This window comes from Lampetra fluviatilis, chromosome 2 (assembly GCF_964198595.1).
Source record: "Lampetra fluviatilis chromosome 2, kcLamFluv1.1, whole genome shotgun sequence".
NCBI lineage: Eukaryota > Metazoa > Chordata > Hyperoartia > Petromyzontiformes > Petromyzontidae > Lampetra > Lampetra fluviatilis.
The window spans coordinates 35,743,666-35,768,773 of record NC_136276.1 but is presented as its reverse complement, the minus strand read 5'-3'; the positions used below and the strand labels follow the sequence as shown (position 1 = coordinate 35,768,773).

Sequence of the window (25,108 nt, the reverse complement as noted above, 5' to 3'; positions counted from 1 at the left end):
TAACACAAAGGGGTTACTGCCCCTTAACCAGATAACCTATGGTGGTGGACCACCAGGCTAACTACGCTTGTTACTGGGAGTAGCTACAACGGACAGGACCCAGGCTTGGGCCCTCGCCCACGTGTTGATGACTTCTTATTGGACGCCGTCGACCGTAGACCGTAGGTCTTCAGATGACAGCAGCAACACCCAACCCCGGTCCCTGGTGGGGACCCGGTTGATCTGCTCCTGGGTCGTGGCTGGCCCCGCCCTTGGCCACGACCACCTTCGAGAAACCTCCTGGGGTTTCTCGACCCTTCCCGTAGGATCTCACCCGAGCACGTGGCCACCCCCTGTGTCGATCTTACCCGTCACGTGCCTTCCGGGGTCAACCAGAGTGCCATGGCCCAGGGTAACTTCATCCCATGGCTGACACTCTCACACTCCCTCCTGTAGGGGTCAGCACTGCACGCCACGCGTGGTGCCACTGAGCGCTATCCCAGCGCTCACCGAGCCCCCTCTAGGGCTGGTACTGCACCCACCTACGGGGTGTCCGCGATGACAATACATCGCACGCCGTGCCTCGCTAGAGCCGCATTCGTCAGCGACACTCGCGATGTCGCTACACACGTGATGTCCGCGGTGTGAGTACAGGGCCGGCACCACACAGTGACATCTGAGATGTCACTACACTAGTAACGAATTGGCACGTTCTGTTTACGTGACAAACCTTACTAATTGGATGTCGGGTGGTGGCGGGTTTAACGACACTTATATTGACACTATCTAACCCAAACAACCTATATTATAGATGGTAATGCATTGCTCAATCTATTAAGTGGTAAATTCGCGTGGGTGCAATTCAAATGTGTTAAGCATTGCGATCTAGATTGCAAACGAATTTATTTACAACTTCCTTTTCGTGTTTAGTCTGTCGCCCTTCACTAGGTTCAACATCGAGAGACAACGTGCAATTGTCCCCCCAGTATGCGGGACAGCCCACGGGGCTGCCGGCGTGTGCCCGGTTCTTCTTCCTCGGCCTGCTCGCGTTGCCACAGCGCCGCCTGTGGCACTGCACTGACGTCACTGCCCGTCATGTCCCAGGCAGCAGCAGCAGCATCAGCAGCAGCAGCTACAGCAGCTTTACACTCCGTGCTGCGACGACAACCACAATCGACCACCACCCATCACCACCACCATCAGTAACACCAACATCGTGAACATGGGACGTCTGGCTCGGTTCAGAATATCTCCATAATCCTGCCATAGCGCTTCATGTCAAATCAATGATAACAACTCCCATTGCATTTTCAGGCTTGAGGTGCTACGCGTACAGTATAACAACATAGACTGCACTGCGACTCAGGCAATCACACAACACACACACAACATACACGGACAGTTCCTTGCGAAGATTAAATCGCGTTCGGTGTGGTCGCTATTATCGTAGAATCGCACGCAGGCTTCGTCAACGCCGCTTGCAGCAAGGCCCGTGAGTATTCGCAGTCACATCGCCACCACCACCACAACAACAACAATAATTATTATCATCATCACTGTGCTAATGTACAATATATACCGCTATTGTCCTCATATGTTGCCGGTAAACACACGGGCATGGCTGACATCGCGTGCGATGTTGATGTTGTTGTGTCAGGGCGAGTCGTGGGGGTAAGTGGAAGAGGCGGTCGCGATGTTAATGGTGGTGGAGGTTCTTCTGTGGGGCTGGGACCATCGCATTTGTGCAGCACCACGGGGCTATTACATTGTTGGCATGCACTTCTATGCGCCCCGCGTCTACGATGCCTACCCGCCTTCACAAATCACAAGCACGCGTTAGCCGCCGTGGTGAAGGAGGCCCCTATCGTCATCATCATCCAGCAGTGGAGAGACGAGGGATGTACTGTACGTGTGTATGTGTTTGCAAGTAGATTGTTATACATTGTGTGGGCAAGATTTGCTGTGTAGGCGTCAACAGTGTCGAAGCATCGTGTGCATGCAGGATTGTCTGTGTCAACGTCCTATTTGTCCACATTGAGTGTCTGCAAAATGACATCACAGTACAGTATATGGCTTTATGTCAACATTGTCAACAATATTGTGTCAACAACATTGTACGTGTTGGCTTATATCGTATCTGCCTGCATATTTAGAGCACTGTGAGTCCTAATGTTGACATTGTGTTGTCAGCATTACACGTGTTTGTTCATGCTGTGTCTTCATGTGTCAAATATTGTGTGTGCACAATTATGTATTGGTGTTAATGTGCCTGCCAACATTGTGTTTGTATCTGTGATAGTACAGTATTGTGTCTAGCGGCATTGTGTGCCTGCATAACTTACGTATATGTTGTTAATTGTGGGTCATCAGAATGGTGTGTTAATAATCTGCATACTTGTGTATTTATGTTAAAACTGTATATCTGTCAACATTGTGTGTGTTTAATATTGTGTCTGTAGTATTGTATGTGTGTCAGCATTGTGCTCCTCCATATAGATATGCATCTTAATATGTGTATCTGTGTCATTTTACACGTCAGCATTGTCTCTGAAACGTGCCTGGAGCGCTGTCAGTCAGTGTGAACATTGTGTGTGTGTCTAGAATTGTTTACAATGTTAACATTGTTTCGAGTTTTGTGTTAACGTTGCCTGTCACACTGGGTAGGTTAATGTTACCGTCTCTGTCCAGCGTCTTGAGATGCGGTCGTGTTTAGACGTCACGACAATCCAAAGTTGTGTGCTTAGCTCAGTATAATTCTGTAAACCAACACGGGGAAATCCATCGCTACAGAAACATTTGTGTAAGCCAGGAAACAAATATATTTAACCAACGCGCAAAGATACGCATTGCAGGTACGGCTGCTCTCCTCTGCCTTATCCAGGTCAGCAGCTCAAAAATAGCTGAACGTGTGGGTATGTTTTGCGTGTTTATTCATAATAAAGGTTTTTGGGTTTAGTTTATTGTCATTCGCCCGCACCTCCGATTAGCATGGCTTGCCTACGTACGGTGCAAACGAAGTTCCACATACAGTACATCGGTTTGCTGTTGAAACCACCAACAGAGTTGAGAAAAGGTGGCCACCCCACGGTTTATGTGGCATAGCTCATAGCCTGCCAAAGCTCTCCTCATCTCTGCACATGTGTTCGTCCCCAATCCATGTCTACCGTATTATGTTTATAACAGGGAAATATTATCTTAATAATTGATTACCGGTTCATGGTTATATTACTCAACTAACAAAAACAGTTGGGGGGGGTGGATCACCTCTCTTCCCATGTGTGCCACTGGTCGGGAGGTGTAATGGGCAGGGCCCGTGACATCATCCAACAACACTGGCCCACGTTATGGGGGGCCTGCCTTGCACGGGGGTCCTGCCATCAGGAGGCAAAATGTGGTGGTCGAGTAATCTACCACAAAAAGAGTAGTCGAACCTAATATTGAGTCGATAAATTAGCGTCATTGTCCCACTTCTAGTATGATCCATAATCCATGTGTTGAATATTCCAGTTCACTTTCTCGTGTATAGGTTCATTTCTATGGTGTCTGGCAAATGTGTGTACACATCCATATTTTCAGAATGTGTATACTGTGTTGTCAGCATGTGTATGTGTTTTTCTACTGACTGGCGGTTATGTTATAATAACATAATCGGTTATGTTAATGCAAGTTCTGGACATAGTCCAGAACCCTTAAAACGCTTACACTTTTAATGAAGATATAATGACTGAAGATTATAAAACAAAGCCACCTTGCTTTAAGAAGGTTGTAAACATATACAGACAGGCATTGCACTGTTGTAAGACAGCGATTAAACAATTAAGAATGATGGCAGTGTGCGTGAAACTATTACTGTAGTTATAAAACTACGACATAAGCACTTATATAACCATTTGGCAGAACAGGCCAGTTAACAATGACAGTTCGCAGAGACAAAAGCATTGTACAATGCTTTGATTTAATAGCAGGTCAAAACAATCACATGATAACAACACTAAACCACAAACATCTCATTATCGTAACTTACCACCAATCTTGGCAGCTGCTTTACTTTCTGTATCCAAAGTTTAGGCAAGAGTTAAATTTACTTGAAATTTTTTTTATTTAATTTTGGGAAATATATAATTACTATTATCAGATCCAATATAACTGATGAAGATGCAAAATATTTTTTATTGTATTCCAATACCGCACTTACAATGGATAATGTACTTACTGATTGGAGAATATTTTTTTTATTGTATTCGCCAGAATCATAATGGGGTGTAAAAATCTGACAAACCAGCAATCCTGATCCTGTTGATTCGACTCAGATGGTCAAAACTGGCAGTCTTGCGATGCCACAATCCATCTTGCTCTTGCAGTTGAGCACATCACGTCACTTCCTCTCAGCAGTGGTTGTTGCCCTGTTGTTCGTGTCATCTTCCTTTAGCTGCTATTCTGTAACCAGTCTCTAATTTTAGTTTGTTTCCAGATCCCTGTACTGCTCCTAGTGTCTCACTGTGATCCCAAGCATGCATCTCTCAAGATGGTTTTGCATACTTTTTAGATGTTCTTACATTTTTTTGTCAGTGTACATGGGACGGATGCATAATACATTATAGCGGGTACTATGCACTGATTGAAAACTATCCTCAGAAACATCATTAGTTATACTGCAGTTAAATTGACTTATGCCTTCTCATTGTATGTACTTTCACGATAATGTACTCAACTTACTGATACCCAATCCCGATTTAAGTACTGTGCTACTTTGCCATAACATACTCGAGATTTACTTTACCATAGCACGTGCCCCAACAGTCCATATAGATTTGTGTGTGTGTTGTGTGCATGGCTGCAGTCTGTTCGGAAAAATATAGCATCTTTGTTCTGTTAATATACGTGGTTGTGAACTACGTCATCAGCTCCAGTGCATTAATTATATCTAACCAAAATAAATAATTTCGAATATAAGACATAATTGTTTAGACTGTCCCTTCAAAATGTAACATCCGATATTGCTGCTGTAATGAATTGATATGAGCTTTCTTTCAGATTCTGAATTAATCAGTTAACATGGTACGATGTGCATATAAATAACCTGATTGCTGGGAGTGACGTGATGCCAAGGAAGATGACTCATTTCCAAGCGTGTCGTCAGCATGTGACCCAGCATTTTGGTTGTCATGAATTTCCAAAAGTCTCATCAGCACAACTATAATATGCTCACCTTTTTTGCTGTACTATAATTCACCAGAGTATCATGTTACCTTTGCCGTGAACTCAAAGTAATTTTCCAATTTTATTTTCCCTATGACCGTTTATTTGTACAAAGTGATTATCTAAATCAGCCTCTTTTTTTCCTAGGTTGGCCATGTCGCAGTTGTACTAATCATCATCTTGAAATGCCGTTGCATTTAAACACTTTACCATCCCATATGATATCTCATTGGAAGTCTTGCGCACAATGACGAATTCTGGATTATCTGCTCTTCCCGCTAATTTTTTACGTCATCCGCTAGGCAGGCGATCTTTGAGCGGCGCTTGTGTAGCTCGATCAACGCGCCATGGCAGACGACACCGGACCAGATGCCAACCTGGGCGCCTTCTCGCCGGTTGACTACATGAGCATCACGAGTTTCCCACGGCTTCCGGAGGATGACGCCGCTTCCAGTGACACGGGTGGCGTTCGGGCCCGACGCAAGCAGGATGACGCCCTCGATGACCCCGACTCCAACGGTGAGCCAGGAGCCGCAGGGCACCTTGTTTTGGCAGGAAGGGCAGAAGAAGAGAATCGAGTGATTGAGTCGGCAGAAAATCATCATTATCCTCGTCGTCCTCATTGGCCACTGTCCACTTGACGAAGGCCTTTCCATACTGTTGACATCTCTCACTGCCCAATGCTGCTGCCATTTCCTCACACTTGCACAAGAAGGGCAGGAAATAATAATACAGATAGTCCCCGAGTTACGATGGTCCGACTTACGATGTTTAGATTTTAGGATGGCGATAGCGATACAACAAAATTGTAAAATATTTTACATTTTGCGCGGCAGGCAAACGCAGCAGCGTACGAGGTACGATCTTGGTGAGTACAGTACAATATGATACGTTACGATACGTTCAATGCATGTATGATACGTAGCTTTAGTGATTTCATTTTAGGGTTACCACGATACTATACGTTCAATGCATGTTAAAGTTTTTATAGCAGATAGGATTGTTTCCTGAAAAAACTTTCTATTAAATTGCAGTTCATATAGGTAAGCTAAGAATTTACCTTGTTTTTGTACTTTACATTTTACTGTGCAATACAGTATTGTAATTAATAAATACAAACAGTATATAGTTTATACAGTACGGTACTGTAAATTGCTCTGTTTTGCTAAATTATCACCATTCTTTAAGACTCCTGGGTAGGCTAGGTCATCTTCGACTTACGATATTTTTGACTTACGATGGGGTCGTCGTAACGCATCTCCATCGTAAGTAGAGGACTACCTGTACATACTTTGTAACAGGAGCTCAGTGTAACATATCGCTACCATCAACACATCCGAGTTTCAAGGGCTTTCAGACCAAAGTGTGATGCCTCTATCAACAACCACTGTGCTCTTCGTAAGGTAGCAAGTGTGTGATAGCAACCGTGAAGCATCTCTGTGTGATTGCTAAGTTACAAAGAACACGTTTTGCACTCTAAAATAAAAGGGACTACAAGTTATTGTAATAAATGTAAGTTACTGAAATTGCAATTCGCCCTGCACAAGACTTGCCAAGGCAGAGAAATCCACAGTAGATCACGGTCGAGTTTGACCGTCGTTATGCCGCAAGGCATTTTGCTGCAGCTTGCAGGAATGTTGCCAAGCCATCAATCACACACCGTGCTGGCACAGCACGAGCCGCAGCATTATTCAATATATCTATAATTTCTTGATGCGCGCAGAGTAATCCATTTAATTTCCTGGTGTCTTTAATCATGTGAACCTTGTTCTTGCATACATACTACGTACATAGCAAACAAGACACAAACCAATATTTTATATGGACAGCATTCTAATTATAATCCTCGACGACAGTTGGAAACAGTGCTGGAGCAGGTCATTGTGAGAGTGTGCTTTATCTGTTATGATTAACACACCCAGCATCATTAGATCTGCTAGACCACCATGTAGGGTTATTTAATCAAATGCTTCAATGTGTTCTTGGTTTGTATCGCACTGTTGTCTGGAATGATGTCCAACATTCTCTCCACGTACTGGGAGCTTCTTTATTTCAATAATTTAATTTCTTGAAGTGGGCTCCCAGCACATGGAGAAAAACGTCAAACCAAACAACAGCGAGTACAACCCAAAAATACATTGGAGAACTGTAATGCACAACCATAAAACCCACCCGGTAGTCATTATAATCAGCCATGATCAATCCACTGCTGGATGAAGGCTTCTAAAAGCCACTGCTACTTATCACGATCCTGCTATGCAATAATCTACGTTCTATTTCCTGGTGGTTAGTTATTATTGTTGAACTCTGACCATCATCCCTCTTCTAGCCATAACATGTCCTGCCTAAGCTTACTTATTACTCTTAACGGTTTGAATTATGTCATTGATTTTAGTATGTTCTCAAATCCATGTATTCCTCTTTATCTCATAGTGTAATTCCAAGCACGTCATCTCTCGATGCTTTGGACATTTTTCAGTTTTGGTTCTGTTTTTTTCATTAACGTCCACGCGACCGGCGAGCGGCTTTTGTCACGGCAGGGTATCTCGCCGTGGAATCTTTTGTTAACCATCTCACAACACGTGCACTTCCAATGCACTTCCGACAGACCCCGAGAACTTCCTCAAAACTGCGCGGCTGCAGCGACTGCCCTCGTCTTCCTCGGAGCCCGACAGCCAGGAGTCGTCCCCGCTGCGCCTCACCAAGAAGGACCCCTTCTCGCAGGAGTGCGCATGCCGCCGTGACGGCCTCACCGTCATCATCACCGCCTGTCTCACCTTCGCCACCGGCGTCACCATCGCGCTCATCATACAGATTTACCTCGGCGAGCCTCAGGTGGGTGACACTGTGACGGGGAAGGTAAGCCCACGGTAATGCGATAGTGGAACAGGATGATTTTAAAGTGCGGTGGTCAAACGAGTACATGTTTTCAAAGATTGTGAATTTTTATAAGTGTTAATTTAAGCTGAAATCTAAGCTTTTACTCAGGTCTTCCTTGCAAAAAACTAATTCTGGTCCCAATAGGTTCTTGTACATCTACCTACACAGACCTTTTGTTATTTTTCTGCTGAAAAAGAGCCGCTGCATGCCATCCACACGAGTTTTAGGGTAATGTGACTATGCTTCACCATGCACGGTTGGCTACGAATGGGGCGAAAGAAGTTCTACCCATACATAATCGTGGGAGCATAGTCGTGGGAAAGGCACAGAGCATACCATTTTGCTTGCACAAAACTTACATCATGTTCATAACCATTCACAAAAATATACACGCACTGTTAATTGAATTACACCTGCATTTGTCATTACAACCTTTTCTTATAAAACAAACTCACTTTTGTTATCGCTAATGGGGGTCGCTCTTGGAGAGGAGGCCTCGGTCTCAGTGGGCTCTGAAGTGGTCAGAAACAGAAATCCGAGGGCGGCGCTATGTAGCGTCTCCTGTTGAAACTCGCGCCCTGTGCACCTGCCGTAGGTGTACTACAACGGCACGGTGGTGTCCGACGTGCGGCTGTGCTCGGACATTGGCGCCGACATTCTGCACAAGCGGGGCTCCTCTGTCGACGCGGCAGTTGCCACGGCGCTGTGCGCGGGCATCGTGCACCCGCACTCGTCCGGGCTAGGCGGGTGAGTCGTCGCCCCCTGGGGAAGCAGTCGTCCACGCAAGTTTTAAACCAGGTTTCCCTTGAGAATGAGACTTTTTAGTTCTATAGGTTCTTACCTGGTTATAAATAAGAGTTAAATGTCCGTCTTAATTGGCAATACTTGTTTGTTTCATTCGTGTTTTATCTCAGACTTTTCCAGTAACAACATTAAGCACAGAAAGCAGTAAAACACAAGGCAACATAGTACAGCTGACATTATAAAAAGAGAAAATACATTGACTGAATCCATAACATACATGCATCAATCTTCTTGAAAATCGCCAGCCTTTGGGTTCTGGGAAAACAGTAAAATCGAAAGCTTTAAGAATATAGGCACAGTCTCGCATCAGTCGCACTATTGCAAATTACTCTTTTGTAATATACAGAGCAATAATTGCCCCTACTACAAAACACTTGACAGGACCTTCCTGATAGAGTCGTGAGGTGCAGTGAGACTTTCCTGGATAAGCAAGCATCATAATAAAACATAAAATTGCCTTCTTAAATAAAGGGGCACCATTGTAAATTAACTCAAATTATAAAATGCCAACTATCAGGTAACCTGTATTAAATTTCCATATATTGCGATACTTAGTGGTTTTCCACTGTGTACAATAGAGGTATAAACTATAATGGATACAAAGGCAGTGCCTGATTTAATTACAGGCATTTCTCCCTTAAATTTTCTTTAGTTTGTGTTATCCATAATGCAGATACAGAAATCCTACACTTGGAAAACAGGTTCAGTGGTAATTGTATATCCGAGGTCTTCCTAACTGTAGCCTAGAAATTGTGAAACAGAAACCTGTGATAATAAGTGGCAAAACATGACATTAATTGTACGTGATGTTTAGGGACGCTGCTGCAGTAGGCTGTCTATATTTATCTAGTACACAGCAACATAATGATTTTGAAGAGGTGCATATGTTCAGGTCTGTAGAATTATTCTTCTGAAAAGAACCAATATGTGATTCATTGTGAGTGTGATGTACCTTTTACTGCATCGGTCATGAATTATTTAGAAGGAGAGAATACCGCTGAATATCTCTGCCTAGTAATGTGGTCCATTCAAGCCCATTGCCTTGGGAAAATCAGCACTGGCATGCATTGTATAGCATACAGACAGTTCTTTTTTACTTCAGCAGTTGTATTGTATGCATATATGTGTACATATCAGATCAAATACCTTGGACGTTTGACCATTTTAAATATTCAATTGTTTGTATTATACATGTCAACAAACACTCTTGAAAAACGTTTAAGTGACTCTTAAATAAAGTGAGCTTCGGCAGGACACAATCCTAGGAGGGGTTGTGGCCAATGGACTGGCATGGAGAGAATGCACCAATGAGGACAACGACCGTAACGGTGATGCGATCAGCTCGTTTGTAGCAGCAGTGACATGGTCATGACTGACTATAGTTTTCCATACAAATTAACATTTAATGCATCTAAACCCTGATTTCAAAAGCCTCAATAAATAACACTTACACTATAGTTCATAATATAAAGGGGAAATTTGTGAATATGTGTGTCTGTTCGAAATGTTTAGCATGCTTCCCAACATGCAACAAACTTGAAATTTGGCATGTGGGTAGTTTCCAGACTGTACACAATGCAAAAAGTATAAAAATATGGGGGGACGCAATAATGGATATAAAATATTGCACGGCAAGTGAGCGGTGACGTCACATCTGTAATGTCTCACCCGCATGCGGCAGCGTTACGCAGTGTGCCTGCTGACGTCACGCATCCCCCCCCCCCAACCCTCCGTCTAGGCCGTGTATCCCGCACAAATGCGCGGCGTAGCTGTCTCGATGTTCTAAGTCAACGCGACTATTTTCAGCTCGCTCTTAAATATAAAGCAGAAAATACGTCTGTTTGTGTGAAGCAGCAACAACTCTCTGACGCTGAGCTCTGACGTCATGAAATTTGCACAGCTCATGCCGTCTGGAATTTCTGAGGGAACGCACTGTTTTCAGCTCGCCACGTCATTCCCTTCCCGAGTTTCCTAAATCGACCTGACATATAAGTGGGTTAAGGTTGAATTTCCTTCAGTGAAAAACATCCGATTTAGTTAAATTGATTTGTTTCGGCTTTTTTCTTTCTTGCAAGCATACATTTTTTTCAGGGGTTTTCAGTGATATATAAGTGAATATGAAATTAATCCAAGACAAGAATCCAAGTCCCGGGCGAAGCCGGGTAGTAAAGCTAGTAGTTCATAGAGTAATGCTGCCCATCCCTTCTGAACAAGGAGTAATGCATGCCCTAAAGCTGGCCGAGTGGCTGAGTAAGTTTAACAGGCTCTTTGGAAATATTTTACGTATGGATAGCATCTCTTAACCCCTGACCCCACGCTCCTGACCACAAAGTCAGTGGGAGGCATTCACCTGTGGCACCTCTGTGGAATGTTTGAAATGCTTCATGTTTGCAGTTAATTTCTGTTTTCCACTCTACTCTGCTGGCCAATCTGCTTGCTGTAACCTGTGCAAAGCACACATTTTACACAGATGTACACTTACAGCCCTTTTGACTATCTACTGCTGGATGAGAGCCTCCCCACGCCTTGTGGTTATTGGGAATTATTTGACAATACTTCATCACGCTCGTCAATTCAGGTAGGTGAAGGTGCAGAGTATAGAAGTACAGTACAACTGGATTTTTCTGCGCACTCCCCTCCGCTGCGCACCTTGTAACCCCCAATAGACGATAACATCTGTCACGCATGTTGATAACGCATGCAGGCACTATGCAAGCTCAGATTTGCATAGCTTCTGACATCTAATGAGCTAAGCTACAAATCTTGACTTAAAGCTTTTGTGACTACGGGAATTCATACTCTTTGGGTCTTTCGGTAAAGCCACATAGATAGAAAAATTATAAAAATCACGACGTTTCCATCGCAACACAAGCAATCTGCTGAGACAGGAGAAATATTTCTCCTGCCTCAGCAGTTCTCCGGCTGTATGTTTTCCCCTGAAGGCGATTGCTCGTGTTGCAATCGAAACATCGTGATTTTTAGAATGTTTCTATCTACGTGACTTTACCGAAAGACCCAAAGAGAGCGAAGGTACATTCTGTGATTTGGTGACAGACATTGTACTCCTTCACCGAGTCTTTCTCTTCAGGTGTATTTGTTTAACCAATCCTTGGATGGGCAAGAGTGACCCGAGTCACCATAGTTGTCTCCTAACAAAGACATGTGAGACCTCTGTATCAGTGCGGATGGTGGTATAGCAGTGCATTAGTCGCTTGTTACAATGTTACACGGTTCCAGAGCCACGGCTGCCCTGGTTAACACTGCGGGTGTATTAACCGTACAAATACATACCATCTGTTTCATAGTGGACAATAAGGTTCCCGGAAATGATACGTGAACCAGAGTAGGCGAAGCGCACCAACATCATAGTCCACATTTTGTCAGCTGTGAAAATTTAGCTGCAAATTATTGAACCTTAGCAGAATTCTCCTGAAAAGACTTGAGACTCAGGCTTTCCTGGGTGGATACAGGCTGTACGTAAATAACAATAAATGAATGAAGTGCTGCTCTCTGAACTGCTGCTATGCATGTCTCAGAAGCTATATAGGTGTCCTGTGGTGTTTGTTACAGGGGCGGAGTTATGTTGGTGCACAACATCAAGGAGAACACGACGCGAGCCATTGATTTCTGGGCTGTGGCTCCGGCTGAGGACCTCTTATTTAACAACCTGAACGCTAACCTCACTGTAAGTTTAGCAGTGATGACCACGCTGTTTTGTAACCGAACCTCCGATTAGCACGATTGGCAACGTACGGTGCGAAAGAACTTCAGCATACATGCAAACGATCTGATGTGTTTTAAGGAGTTACGATATGTTGTTTGGCACGATGTCAGATGTTTGGCTCCACATGCTGGGAGCTTCTTCAGTTCCTGAACTCAAGTTCCTGAAGAAGCTTCCAGCACATGGTTTGAAGCGTCGGGCATCATGCCGAACACCACGCGGTACAACCTGAACATTTTATTAAATTATAATACAGCACGATGGAGAAAAAATGCGCAGAAGAGTAAGCTTGTTCTGAGCTATTAACTCAATTCTTCATCAGCCATGATCTGTCCACCGCTTGATGATTGCCTCCCCAAGCTGTCCACAGTTCTCACCCTCTCACGGTGCAACAGTTAATTTACCGCCTGCACACAATTCCATTCATGCTTTAGCTACATTTGTATAGTTCTGGAGATATAATGAATAATTTAATACACTGTTTAAAGTCCCATTAAAATACCATTGTTTTTCCGAAGAACAATGTTGGGAGGCATACATTATTGTAGATGCAAAAGTACTTGTACCTTCAATTATAATTTTCATGATACTCATATGTATGTACAGTTATAATAATTAGCAGAATAGTGCATTAGTAATGGAATTGGTATTTTTCTGTGCTTGCAATAATTCATAGAGAGATCAAGAACCCTGTTTAATTCCAATATGCTCAGTGGCTTCATCAATCAGCTGAAATGTGCTTTCCATTGTCCTGCAGGCGGGGCTGAGTGTGGGCGTGCCGGGAATGATTAAAGGCCTGTACCAGGCTCATCAGCTGTACGGCAGGTATTCATCCTTCCCATGTGTGGTGGTGTGTTTACGTAAACGTTACTAGCTCCTGTTGCTGACCCGATTGTCCCAGTTGGCTGGGTCCGTGCTTTGAAGTTTATTATTGCACAAGGAAATGGATATATAACATACAGTACATGAGAGCTCGAACCGATGAGATCCTGGGTTCAAATACAAGCAGATACCTGTGGCCACTAGATTTTCAATTGTGGCATATTGATGGTCTCAGCCCATTCGCCAATGACTGCAGAAAAAAATGCATGATGTTAAATTTGACACATTACATTTGGTTCTGCCTTAAACTTGGCTAAATTCCATTTCTGAAAATTAAGATGACGGTTTGACTCATGCAAAGAACATTATACTCGGAGGCAGTGCCGGTGGTAATGTGCTGCTCACTACTGTTTGGAACAGGCCACTTGAAGGGATCTCTTAAGTAGTTCTGCGATATCCACTTCGGTGGGCTGTTCTTTGATACGGGGGGAGGTGCCCTGCTTCTTCGAGCATGACACGACACGACAACATGACCGGGATGAGACAAAAAGTATGCTGTAAATGTGAAACTCGCTGACCACGTGGTACACAGCAACCAGTGCAATTATTTAACAACGATGGCCAACGGCACAGTGCGTTGTACGAATACACTAAAAGCAATTATGAAGCTTTGATGAGTGTCCTGGGAACGGTTGGCTGCCTGCGTTTTCAGAATGCCGTGGGGCGAGGTGGTGGCGGCAGCTGCTCGCGTCGCCAAGGACGGCTTCAACGTCACCACGGAGCTCGGTACGGTCGTCACCTCCTTGAACATAAAGGGGTTTTGTGATCGGTGTGCCGTGGGATTTCTCTTGTCGCCGCGTCCAATTTACGTTCACAAATAGCGGATTATATTTTTCAGTGGAAAGGCATGCTAAATTCCTCTCTGCGCAAAAACGTAACGTTGCCAAAATGTAATGTGCATTTTGGAATGAAATAAAACTGTTGCAGTTAACTGGTAATTGGAATGTGTACTACACAGCCAATTTTGTTATCATGTAGGTGTCATCTATTTCATGTGTGAACATAGTTTCCCAGCAGGAAAGGGAAACTTTGAAATTCAAAATAGAACTGGGTGTAGATGTAATCAGGAAGAGGAGGTTGGAATAGTGGAGTATACGTGCAAAGAAAGTGGAGTGGCAGGTAGAGAGGTAGATGACCGAAGGAAAGAGCTCAAGCCAGATGGTGGGATACCGTCAGACTGGAGCTTGGAAGGTCGTGTGCCGAATGCTACAGATAGGAATCAAATAGACGACAAGTTGCAATGGTACGGTGTGCTGCGTAAGTGACATCAGTCGTGATGACCTCTTGAACTGAACGGTGATTGCCATTAGCAGGCCTGAAGAGCGGTGGGGTGGGTGGGTGGTAAGGGAGGTACAACTGTCGTGGAGTTCCCAAGCCCAGGGGGAAGCCTCAAAATGTTGAGATTATCATTTTCAGCCACATATTTCGTTTATGTAAAATATTTCGATCAAGGCTCTGTCCCCAATAAAACATTGCGATGACGTGTGTTTTGTAAATGCCGTAACAGTGGGTTGGAAAACGTTTCTCCCTTTGACAACTGTGGTGATACGTGATGCTAAGAGATTCGAGCCCCAAAGCCAACTTCACGTACCGGGACTTCCAAATGTATCTCAACGGGGTCTGGTTATTAGCAGCTTTAAGAGTAGCATTGCACACGCTGGCGGTAGACGGCTCACGAGCGTTGCCCTTGTGGTGGTGCTTCTCCAGCGTCGGCCGTGGGCCACCTGCTCAGCGGGAACCTCTCGGCGAGCTTGCGTGGCGTGTTTGCGCCGGGCGGCCAGGGCGTCCTGGCCGGGGACCCCATGAAGCGGCTGGACTTGGCGGACGTGCTGGATGCCATCGCGCTGCACGGCCCCGACGCGGTCTATCGGAGTAATCTGACCCTCGAGCTCATCGCACAGGTGCTGGGAGACTGCTGATTATCTGCAATTAAATAAATGTTATAGACATGATGGGCTTGGTTTGTTTTTGCAAATGCGCATATAACGAATGTTCATACCTATGTGTGTGTGTGTGTCCGTGCGGATGGGAAGGTGGCTGCAAATGGAGGAGTGCTTAGTGCTGAAGACTTCAGCAACTACTCTGTCCTGGTGCAAAACCCATTGGAAACCACCTATCAGGGTAATGCAGTCTAAATTGATTTCTAAATACGACATGAGGAAGCTTTTGCCCAGCAGTGGATTGATCATGGACGAGGATGATGATGAATACATTGGTAGTCTTTGGGTAATATAGTATACTAGTTTTTTTGCCTGTCCCAGGACGGGTGTATATTGCAGTACATCTGAAATATTAAATAGAAACATTGTTCATCTCATGATTATTAATGAGGGTGGGGGGGGTTGCCCCATGTGGAGTGATATCACCCGTTAATGGTTATTGTGGAGGGTTGCGGCATGTGTGAGTGACGTCACCCGCTCATGATTATTAATGAGGGGAGGGGTGCGGCATGTGGAGTGACGTCACCCGCTCATGATTATTAATGAGGGGAGGGGTGCGGCATGTGGAGTGACGTCACCCGCTCATGATTATTAATGAGGGGAGGGGTGCGGCATGTGGAGTGCTCGACCTTGTGCATTAGTGTAAATTTCCACGTGGGCATGAGTATTAATGAAGGGGGGGGGGGGTGCCTCTTTTGCAGTGATTTCATGTACAGATGTATTCATTTTTCACCGTCACTTTCTGTAAAGAAACGTCATATTTGAAGCGACTTTGCGTAATACATTATTTAATTCAGCTTGATCTTCCTCTGCGTTCGTGTAAAAATCCACCCACTCATGAATATTAATAAGGGGGGGGTGGGCCTCATGGAGTTACGTCACGCGGGGGGGGCTCGTGGAGTGACGTCATGCGCGGGACACCACACATTCTTGGCTTATTATAGTATAATTAGTTTGGTGTTGTGTAATCAAGTGAAAGCCCTTTGAGACTCGGGTCTCTTTTTCCAGGGATACCTATATATTTAAGCATGCTCAGTAAATTTAGCACATGGTTGTAGGTGATATTACATTTTCATTTGGAGCTACGGTGCCGACGCACAATGGCTTAATGTTGGGACCTATGTCACTGGATCTTGGCCTTCCTGACAGTAATCAGCGTGTAACAATCCCCTGAACACTGCTTTGGTGGCAAGCACATTAACCCCTATGATAAACGTACAAAGGTTTCAACAGCATTATAGATTCTTGTAGTGTATCTATATGGTACACAAAGCAGACTTGGGAGTTCAACGTACGCATGTATAAACGCTGTGTTTTGTTGAATGTGGCAGGCCATCTCCTGCTGTCGGCTCCACCGCCCCATGCGGGCGCCTCCCTGCTTCTCGCCCTCGGCATCATGGAGGGATATAATCTGAGCACGCAGGATGATGGCAACCTCACCTACCACTGGCTGACCGAGGCAAGACACCGGTCACCACAGTGCCCATACCACAGTTATAAATCAGGCTTGAGGGTGCATGCAAGGTTGTTGTAACATGGGTAGAGGCAATGGAAGGCTATTTCAACAGCGTCTTGGCTGACATTTGTGTTCAAGTTCTATCGGTAAGCGCACTCTCACATAGCCTCGAAATTTGTTCTTGCCCGAAAATAACTTGTGGTGTTAAAAAAAAATCTCCCCAAGTGCTTTTGGCATCATGTTACAAATCATAATCTCAGAGAGCATCGTGCCCTGTGACAGAACAGCCTGTGGAAGCAGTGTTTCAGAGGACTTTTGAAAAAGTCATTCGCGGGGCCTTTTTATCAGTTACACAGCAAGGGGTGCACTTTTTCACAAGTTCTTTACGGAATCAAGTGCAAACCCAATTTCATATGGTGAAGTTTTTTGTGCATCAGTGACTGAGCTGAGGCCATGAGCTCGCTACACATGAGAACCCGATTTTATATTAATTAATATTTATAGAGCGCCTTCGATCAGGGCGCTTGACATAATAAAAAAAACTGTGCAAACAAAGAATTTAGATGGCAGGGGCCTGCAAGGGATGGGGAATGGGTGACCGCGATAGAGGGTGCGTAGGGGTTAGGAAAGGGTAGGGGAGGAGAGGGAAGAAATGGAGGGGTGGCGGGAGGGAAGAGGAAGGGAATGGGTAATGGAAAAGAGGTTTTAATCAAGGGGCTGAAATCATATTTCAGCCCAGCCTCTAAGCAATGATTGCCCTTTGTTCAAGCAGCCCATGACTGTTACGTACTACCTACTTCAGGAATACATGTACTCTGATAATTGTTTTTTTACCCTTTTATCTGGCAACAAAACTGACACCTTTTTTACGAGGAGTCATGTTTGCATAGACCACAATACCTGCAGTCATAATGCAAACAAAAATTATAACTCTGATAATGTATGCACTGTCCTTGAAGTTGATTGGTCCACACCCGAGACAGCTTTCCTTAGAGCCTAGTCTCACATGGGTTGGACCAGATGACGCCAAAAGGCGCACGTGTGACGTCGCAAGATGACATTAACAGCCTCTCCTAAAACTAATGTAATATAAACAATGCTTTCAAATTTATTTTGAAAGTGGCGTTAATAATAATATGTATTAACGCACACGTGCCATTAAATTTGAGCTGTGTGGCTTCCCTGTGGTTGTGCAGGCCCTCAAGTTTTCCTTCGTCCAGGGCAGCACTCTTGGGGACCCTACTGTGGATGCTTCTGTAGCCGAACGTATGCAGAATATACTCAGGTTAGTGCGCTGGAAAAATACTCTTGCACTGCAAATCCACGCATTCACGTGACCTTGAATAAGAGCAGAGATGCACCGTTGTTTGTTGTACAAAAACTGACGTCCTATAACGGTGGATTTGTCATCGTTATTGTGATCTTCAACAACTATGCTATATCCACTCCTGGATGAAGATCTCCCAATGCCATCAACATTCCTCATGCTCTGAGTTACCTTTCATCTCACTCCTGCACTGAGTTAATCTCTTTATTTCATCTCCATGGTGGTCTCCTCTTGGGCGTTTTCCCTTCTTTGGCTGCCATTCCATCACCAGTCGTGTCCATTGGTGATCATCCCGTCTTGTGGTTTGTCCTACCAAAGCCCACTTACTTTTCTTAAAAATCAGCATATCTTCTTTGCATATGTTCTCTTATCTAATTCGCAGTTGAATCTCTCATGAGTTTCTATACTTAACAGGTTTGTTCAATTTGCTTTCTCATTTGTCATGTTTCCAATCCATGTGTAATAGCTGATAATATTCACCGAATTATAAAGGTTTTAAAAATAATTTGCATTGAAACGTCTTTCTTTTCACAAAAAATATACGTACATTACATTCGTGCTCATTAGCCTGTGTGCCTCCCAGCAGCATCCATTTGAGCAGACAAACCCTGGCCCTGTTTTGACCTTCAGAGTGCCATGAACAGAGTCAAGCCTGTTAAACATATTCTCCTTGGTTGCCAGATATTATATTCAGGAACCTTTAATCAGAGCCATCCATCAGCATGGGGCTTGTTAAGCACAAAGCAGTACATTTGTAAAGTCGCACCAATGGATTGCACACGCTGTTAGCAAGCTCGTTCGTCAAAAATGTAAGTCGAACGAACCAGCCATTCATGGGTCGTTCAAGCTCATTTACACCGTTGAGCAAAAAAAAATACACGCTGGGTTTCAGTAAATACGGAGAAGCTGCTCGAGGCAATAATGCTCGTTGAATAATTTGTCTCGTTTTCAGCAAGCTGGAGGCAGGTCGCATCAGGGAGCTGATTAACGACACGTGGACATTACCCGCCGACAGCTACGGAGCGAAGCAGCTCATTGACTCTTACGGCGACGCCAGCTCCGTGCTCGTCATGGGGCCCGACGACCTCATCGTGGCCATGACCAGGCGAGTGGCGACTTGCGCTTCTCTTGCCACGTGCATTTAGCCCTGAGAATGGCGCAGTCGAGTTGGAAGTGTCCAGTTGCGAGTGGCCGTGCCGAGACTGACACCGGACTGGTTTGGTAACTGCCGGGTTCCTACCCACGCATGCATGCGCAGTTGCCGGCGGTAGCCCTGCTGCAACGTGTGCACGCACTTGGAGTGAGCCGGTTGTGGCTCCTGTAGCCACCCACCTCCGATTCCTGTCAGTCAGGATGAATTATAATTGTGTTTAGGTGGCAATCAAGAGCATATGTACATACTGTTGGATTTATATTGACTATACTTCACCCAGCTGGTCAGTGTGGGTTTGGTGAAGGCAGGAGCATTTACGTTGCAGCGTAATACTGCTTAGCTTCGGAGATCTGAAGAGAGCGTGTGCATTCCGTGTGATTTTGTCATGGGCAAAAATCATCGGAGATGTAGATCCTCGTGGCCCATTTAGCTTGAGAGCTCCTTCGAGTGTCCGAGCAGCATGGTCAAGCGTCACCGTAAATGTTCCTGTGTTTTCCCCAGTGTCCTTTAAATTAATGCTCATTGGTATGGCTTTTGTAAATGCGCAGGATGTCTTCACTGTAAACACAGTGAAGAAGCCACAAAGGTGCTTGCTCAATGAGAATAAAAACGATGGAAAATGTAGCGGTTATTTCCGCTCGGCATAGAATAGAGCCGGCGAGGTGGCTTGGGGGTAGAGCAAGTGGCCCACAGTTGGAAGGTTCTGAGTTTAAATCCAGGTTGGGGGTTAACTTGGCCCATCATTCCTCCAGGATCGTTCAAATGAGTATTACTATTGTAGGGCAGTCAACAGAAGTGGTCCTATGGATACATGAAGGTGATGATGACCTTAAATAGTTAAAAGAACATTTCACAGAGGATCGACCCCCTGCCAACATTCAAATTTTTATTAATGTCCTCTTTTGCTTCACGTTGAGCTGCCCCACATTTCCCCCTCCCTGGCACTCCGAGAGGTTGATTACCCAACTCCTCGTGTGCTGAAGAACGTGGAAACGAGAGCTCGCAAGGACCACTTGTCCGATCGGGCTCAATAATTTCGGGCGGTACCTATTTTTTGTTCAAGAGCACGCAGAAAGCACTTTGCACCATTCTCGTATTTCAGGCAGCCATCCTGGGTAGAGAAACCGGCGTGAGGCTTTGTAACGAGACCCCCCCCCCTACTTTGTCTTAACATCTGCAGTGAGGGTGATGGACCATTTTGGAGTCCTAAGAATTGTTGTTAGTTGCATTCCCCCTCTCGATTTATAAACTCGCGAGATGGAGATGTGGCGGGATGAGAAAAACGTGGACAAAAGATTGTGCTGTAGTTACTTGAGAGAACTGAGATATAGACCTAGGTGAGTATGAGATACATTTTCCCTTTTGTAACTATTATATCTATTTGTATATATGTTTGTATTCGAGCTGAAAGGTTCACCCCTAGTTTGTATGATTCCAAGGCTCCTTGAGCTGCTTGGACCGCTAGCGCCACCGCTGACCATCTGCCAAGCTGGCCGGCTTTGTGTGCGCGTGTGTGGGTCGACTCGGCCTCAAATGAGTACCTGGTGCAATATGTAAACATCGCCACTGGCCACCCACCCCCTCATGTGCCATGCCAGCCTTCATAGGTGCTCGCAAACAGCACTTACCCCAAAAGTCTGCAAGTCAATTCAGGGTATATATGTCTGTGTGTGTGTGTGCGATTACAGTTCTCTGAGCGGCGCGTTTGGCAGCCGTGTCATGACGCCCTCTGGCATCCTGCTAAACAGCGCCATGCTCGACTTCACCAACCCCAGCCAAAGCCCCAACTCCACAGCCGACCAGGTACAGCAGCACCAACCCCTTTTGTGTTGCAGCAGAAACGGCTGAGTGGAGCACCGCAAGTAGCCATGGCGACCATACAGTGCTGGGCAAACAGAGCTAATAATTGCAGAACGTAAACACTTGAAAGACAAACCCACTTCACCAAATATTTAACGTTTTTAAATAAAAGCAGGTTTGCTCTCGTGGCCTAGCAAATAAAGCACTACACTTACATTTAGCAGTTTTTGTTGTTTGAATATCCATCCAGCTCCCATGACGGTCTTGCAACATGGCTTTTAGGGCACGGTGTTGGCAGCTCTGGTGGTGATATCTCTCGACCGGTCTCAGCTGGTTGGCATGAGCTGGTTGGGGTTTAGTACCTTCCAGTCTTCTCTGCATGCCTTTTTATTCGAGGACCCGCTTTGGTGCCTATTTGGATGGTTTTTGGATAGGTTGCTGGGTATTTTGATTAGCCTTAAGAACTGCAGTTTTCTTCATTTAATAGTGGCTAGAAGCTGTTCCTTGTGTTCTGATTGGGTAGTAATTGTGTTCTGTAAATGTTTCTCATTACATATTCAAAGTAGGTTTCCAATTAATTTCAAGAAAAAAGGCTCTTTTTTTCATCTTACACTTTCAAGTGTTCAATGTTTCACATCCATATAAAAACATCAATTGCACCAATGCCTGTAGGAATTCAACCTTTGTTCATCTATTATTTATAACGTCCATTTGCGTATATTGCCCTTTGTTGAGGTGGCACGGGTCGGTGTCTCTTGCAGGCCAACGTCATGGGACCAGGCCGGCGGCCAATCACCTGGGCCCTTCCCACCATCGCACGGCCCCTGCGCGGTCTCTGCGGCACCTACCTGTCGCTGGGTGGCTCCAAGGGGCCTGCAGATACCAGCAGTCTTGCACAGGCATGCGCCCGCTTAGAGCAGGGGTGGCCTATCTTCCTGACCCCACGAGCCCACGCACCCGACAACACACATGGTGGTCACACAGCCGGTTTTCTCGCGCTGGTTGGTGGTGAAATTTTTTATTTAGAAATCTGCGGGAGCAGGGGTGAGGGCACCCAAGGCCACTGCTGTTTCCACAGATATTTCCCGTTTCAATTAAAGTCACATTGGAAAGTTGGGCATTTTTATCGAGCCGCACTTGAACGGCCTGTCCAGTCATGCTTGCAAGCTCTGGTTTGGCTAACCCTGTCCTAGAGCATCGTAGCAAACTCCTGATTTTCTGTGAGAAGCATCAACAAAAGCCAAGGATGTGAATAAGTTTATGCACCATGACAGCAAAATAAAAACTGGATATCTTTTTAAATTAGGCTTATTTTAAGTGGATTGGCAATGGGTTGAGAATTATTATATTTTTGCATCTAAATGCATCTGTAGCATTTTATGTATAAAAAATTGTGGAAAATTGAGCATTGAGGCATTTCTCATCTCTATTGGAAATGACAAATTAACATGCTCTATCCATAGGACAACCACTGTTGACCTCCAATATTACCAATCAAAAAGGCAAAGCAATACACATTGTAAGTGGCACCTCCGCTTACCGCGGTTGGCTACGTACGGTGTGAAAGAAGTTTAACATACAATAAGCATGGGGACACATGTTTAGATTCTATTACCCCGTTTTGGTTAAGTGTTTTGATCTGGCGAATGGTGTTTTACAGATTATCATCGACCTCTTCTCATTCCGGAGAAATGTAACCGACAGCGTGCTGCTGGCGCGGCTGCATCCAGAGCCCAACTTGTGGCGTGTGCTGGTGGAGGGTGAGTTACACATGCACGTTTTGTTAAAACAGTTAAATCAAGCAGAAACAAATGCATATGCATGGTTTCTGTAAGGCTTTCCAACATGCATTTGCCCTCAGTAGTATTTAATCAGTGATATCGAACAACATCGCGCATGACATCATGGAGAGGTGAGGTGCTCACATGATGTGCGACGTCATCGGATTGGCTGACGAAGCCGATACATTAGCGCTGGTTTTAATCGCGTATTTTTGGGCAACGCTTTGGTGATTTGGTTCTTTTTCTGTAGGATAAATTCCTAAAAGCAAGCACAACTTTAATGCAGTTTTAGTTTATATTGGATAATTTTTATATGAGTTATTGTGAAAATCATGTTACTATTATGCGAACTTAAAGAGAAAAGACAAACCAACAAAAACTGCATTTCATATTGTAGACACATTTCAGCTAATTGGTGAACTGAGTAAATATTTTCTTGGTAACGTATAAGCCAATTATAATTGTTGGTCATTCTCAGTGCACTGCAGACTAAAACGTTGATTTATACTTTAGTCCGAGCTTTCACTCATTAATTTTTCCTCTTCATCATCTTGCTTTGATGGGTCGTCCGAGACATCATGCTTAATGATTTTCTTACACTTAGTCTTCACTGACAAAAAAAAAACACTTATGTTTTCACTACCAATTTCGTGAACAAAATTAACACATCAGGGTGGCAGCAGCAACCGCAGCACCAATAGCAGCTTCTTTTTCTCCTGCTTCCTGCAGATGGCTTCCCAGAGGCGGAGGCGAGCTTCCTGCGAAGTCACGGCCACAATGTGGTGAGGAGCAGGGGATCCCTGGGCGTCACGCACGTCGTCCGTCGCCTCAACGACAACATCCGGGGCGTGGAGGACCCCCGCGCGGGACGAGCGCTGCCTTGAGCCCGGCATGGCACGGGTCCCCCCCCCCGCTCCTTCCTCCTCTCGCCACCAACCTTCCCTCCACCTCTTACGCCCAAAATCCTTGTAAACATAGCTTCAGTTTTACGATAATTGTTTTAAAATATATATATATTTGTGGGTATAACGAGCTGCTTTCTTACATGAGAAATTAACTCAGTTTTTGATCCTTTTAAACAATTTCATATTTCACCCCTATTTGTATTGCATTAGCAATTGCGCCATTCCCCAGGGACTAGTACACATAGGAATCCTTCATCCGGGAATGTTTTCATTTATCCTTTGATTTTTAAGCACAGTGTTTAGTTATAGTTGATAAGATTTTTTTTGGTGGGTTCTTATAAAGTCAATATGTAATTTGCACCCTGTCAACCCGTTTTAGTATTCATGCCTGCTTTTAAAGATCGAGGCATTTAAAATTCATTTTGCCCTGCTCCACACAGCCTTTCCTAGAAGCCGGTCAGACCCAGTACAAGTGTATTAGCTAATTATTAAAACTATGCTGGTTAAGGATGGTATGAACATGATAATATTGTCCAGTGTGTTCTCTGCTTAAAACAGGTGATGTGACAGACAATACGGAACCCTGTGGAGCAGTCTCGTACGCAATCGATGAATCGGACCAACTCAGCAAATGTATTAAATAGCATATGCCTTGCTTAATTAGCTCAAGTGAGGTGAGCCAATGAAGGTTCATGCTACGTTATATTAGTCTATATCTGAGCTGATACTGGCCACAGGTGCAAGGTGGAATTTAAAGCCCTGTAAGAGGTCCCTTGACTGGACCATATAATTCTAAGAACAGTTTGGCCTGCTCCGGGAGGAGAAAGGAACTGCAAATTTAGCGGTGCCTTTCAAAAACTTCAGATTAGCATGACCATATTTGCTTTCTGGAGATCATCATTCACCCCGATTGTTTAAAAATAGTTTACTGTGAATGTTTGCAAAAAAACCCTATATTTAGCACTTCAGACTTTGGTAGTTGTTTTAAGATATAATTTAGCCATTTTCTATAGCCTGATGGGATGACCCAACAGGCTTCATGTATTTGTGGTTGTAGTAACTCGTTTATGGGAAGTCGCAGGCTCGGCTCCCTGTACAGTCATCACAGTTATTCGGGCTGCCTGCTGCTGCTGTCCACAATCGAAGAGTTTGGCTTAAACGGTGGCTCGCCACACACTGGTGGGGAGAAGCTGCATGCTTAAATGTTTAGGGCTGCAAATTGACACTGCTTTAGAGTCGCCAAATGAACCTGTGGATTTCACAACTTTCCAACTTTATCTG

The 25,108-nt window shown here is 44.7% G+C and overlaps 2 protein-coding genes across 3 annotated transcripts in view; one reads left to right on the top strand and one right to left on the bottom strand.

Annotated features, from left to right (window-relative positions):
• TG (thyroglobulin) overlaps positions 1 to 1,076 on the bottom strand; it is a 111,000-nt gene extending 109,924 nt beyond the window's left edge. Inside the window, exon 1 of the mRNA XM_078866642.1 lies at positions 983 to 1,076. Coding sequence (XP_078722768.1) covers positions 983 to 1,076 — 94 coding nt within the window. The remainder of the gene's footprint in view (positions 1 to 982) is intronic.
• GGT7 (gamma-glutamyltransferase 7) lies at positions 1,066 to 23,928 on the top strand. Of its 2 annotated transcripts, none has more exons than XM_078875517.1 (16): positions 1,066 to 1,471; positions 5,485 to 5,697; positions 7,787 to 8,013; positions 8,654 to 8,805; positions 12,433 to 12,547; positions 13,341 to 13,408; positions 14,118 to 14,191; positions 15,173 to 15,366; positions 15,499 to 15,586; positions 16,737 to 16,864; positions 18,058 to 18,146; positions 19,141 to 19,293; positions 21,030 to 21,144; positions 21,903 to 22,040; positions 22,802 to 22,901; positions 23,652 to 23,928. In XM_078875517.1, the coding sequence occupies exons 2-16, from the start codon at positions 5,526 to 5,528 to the stop codon at positions 23,804 to 23,806; spliced, it is 1,968 nt and encodes a 655-aa protein (XP_078731643.1). In that variant the 5' UTR covers positions 1,066 to 1,471; positions 5,485 to 5,525; the 3' UTR covers positions 23,807 to 23,928. The 2 variants fall into 2 exon arrangements, with proteins under 2 accessions (XP_078731643.1, XP_078731635.1); XM_078875509.1 differs by having other exon boundaries at positions 5,481 to 5,697.
• Positions 23,929 to 25,108: the final 1,180 nt, after the last annotated feature.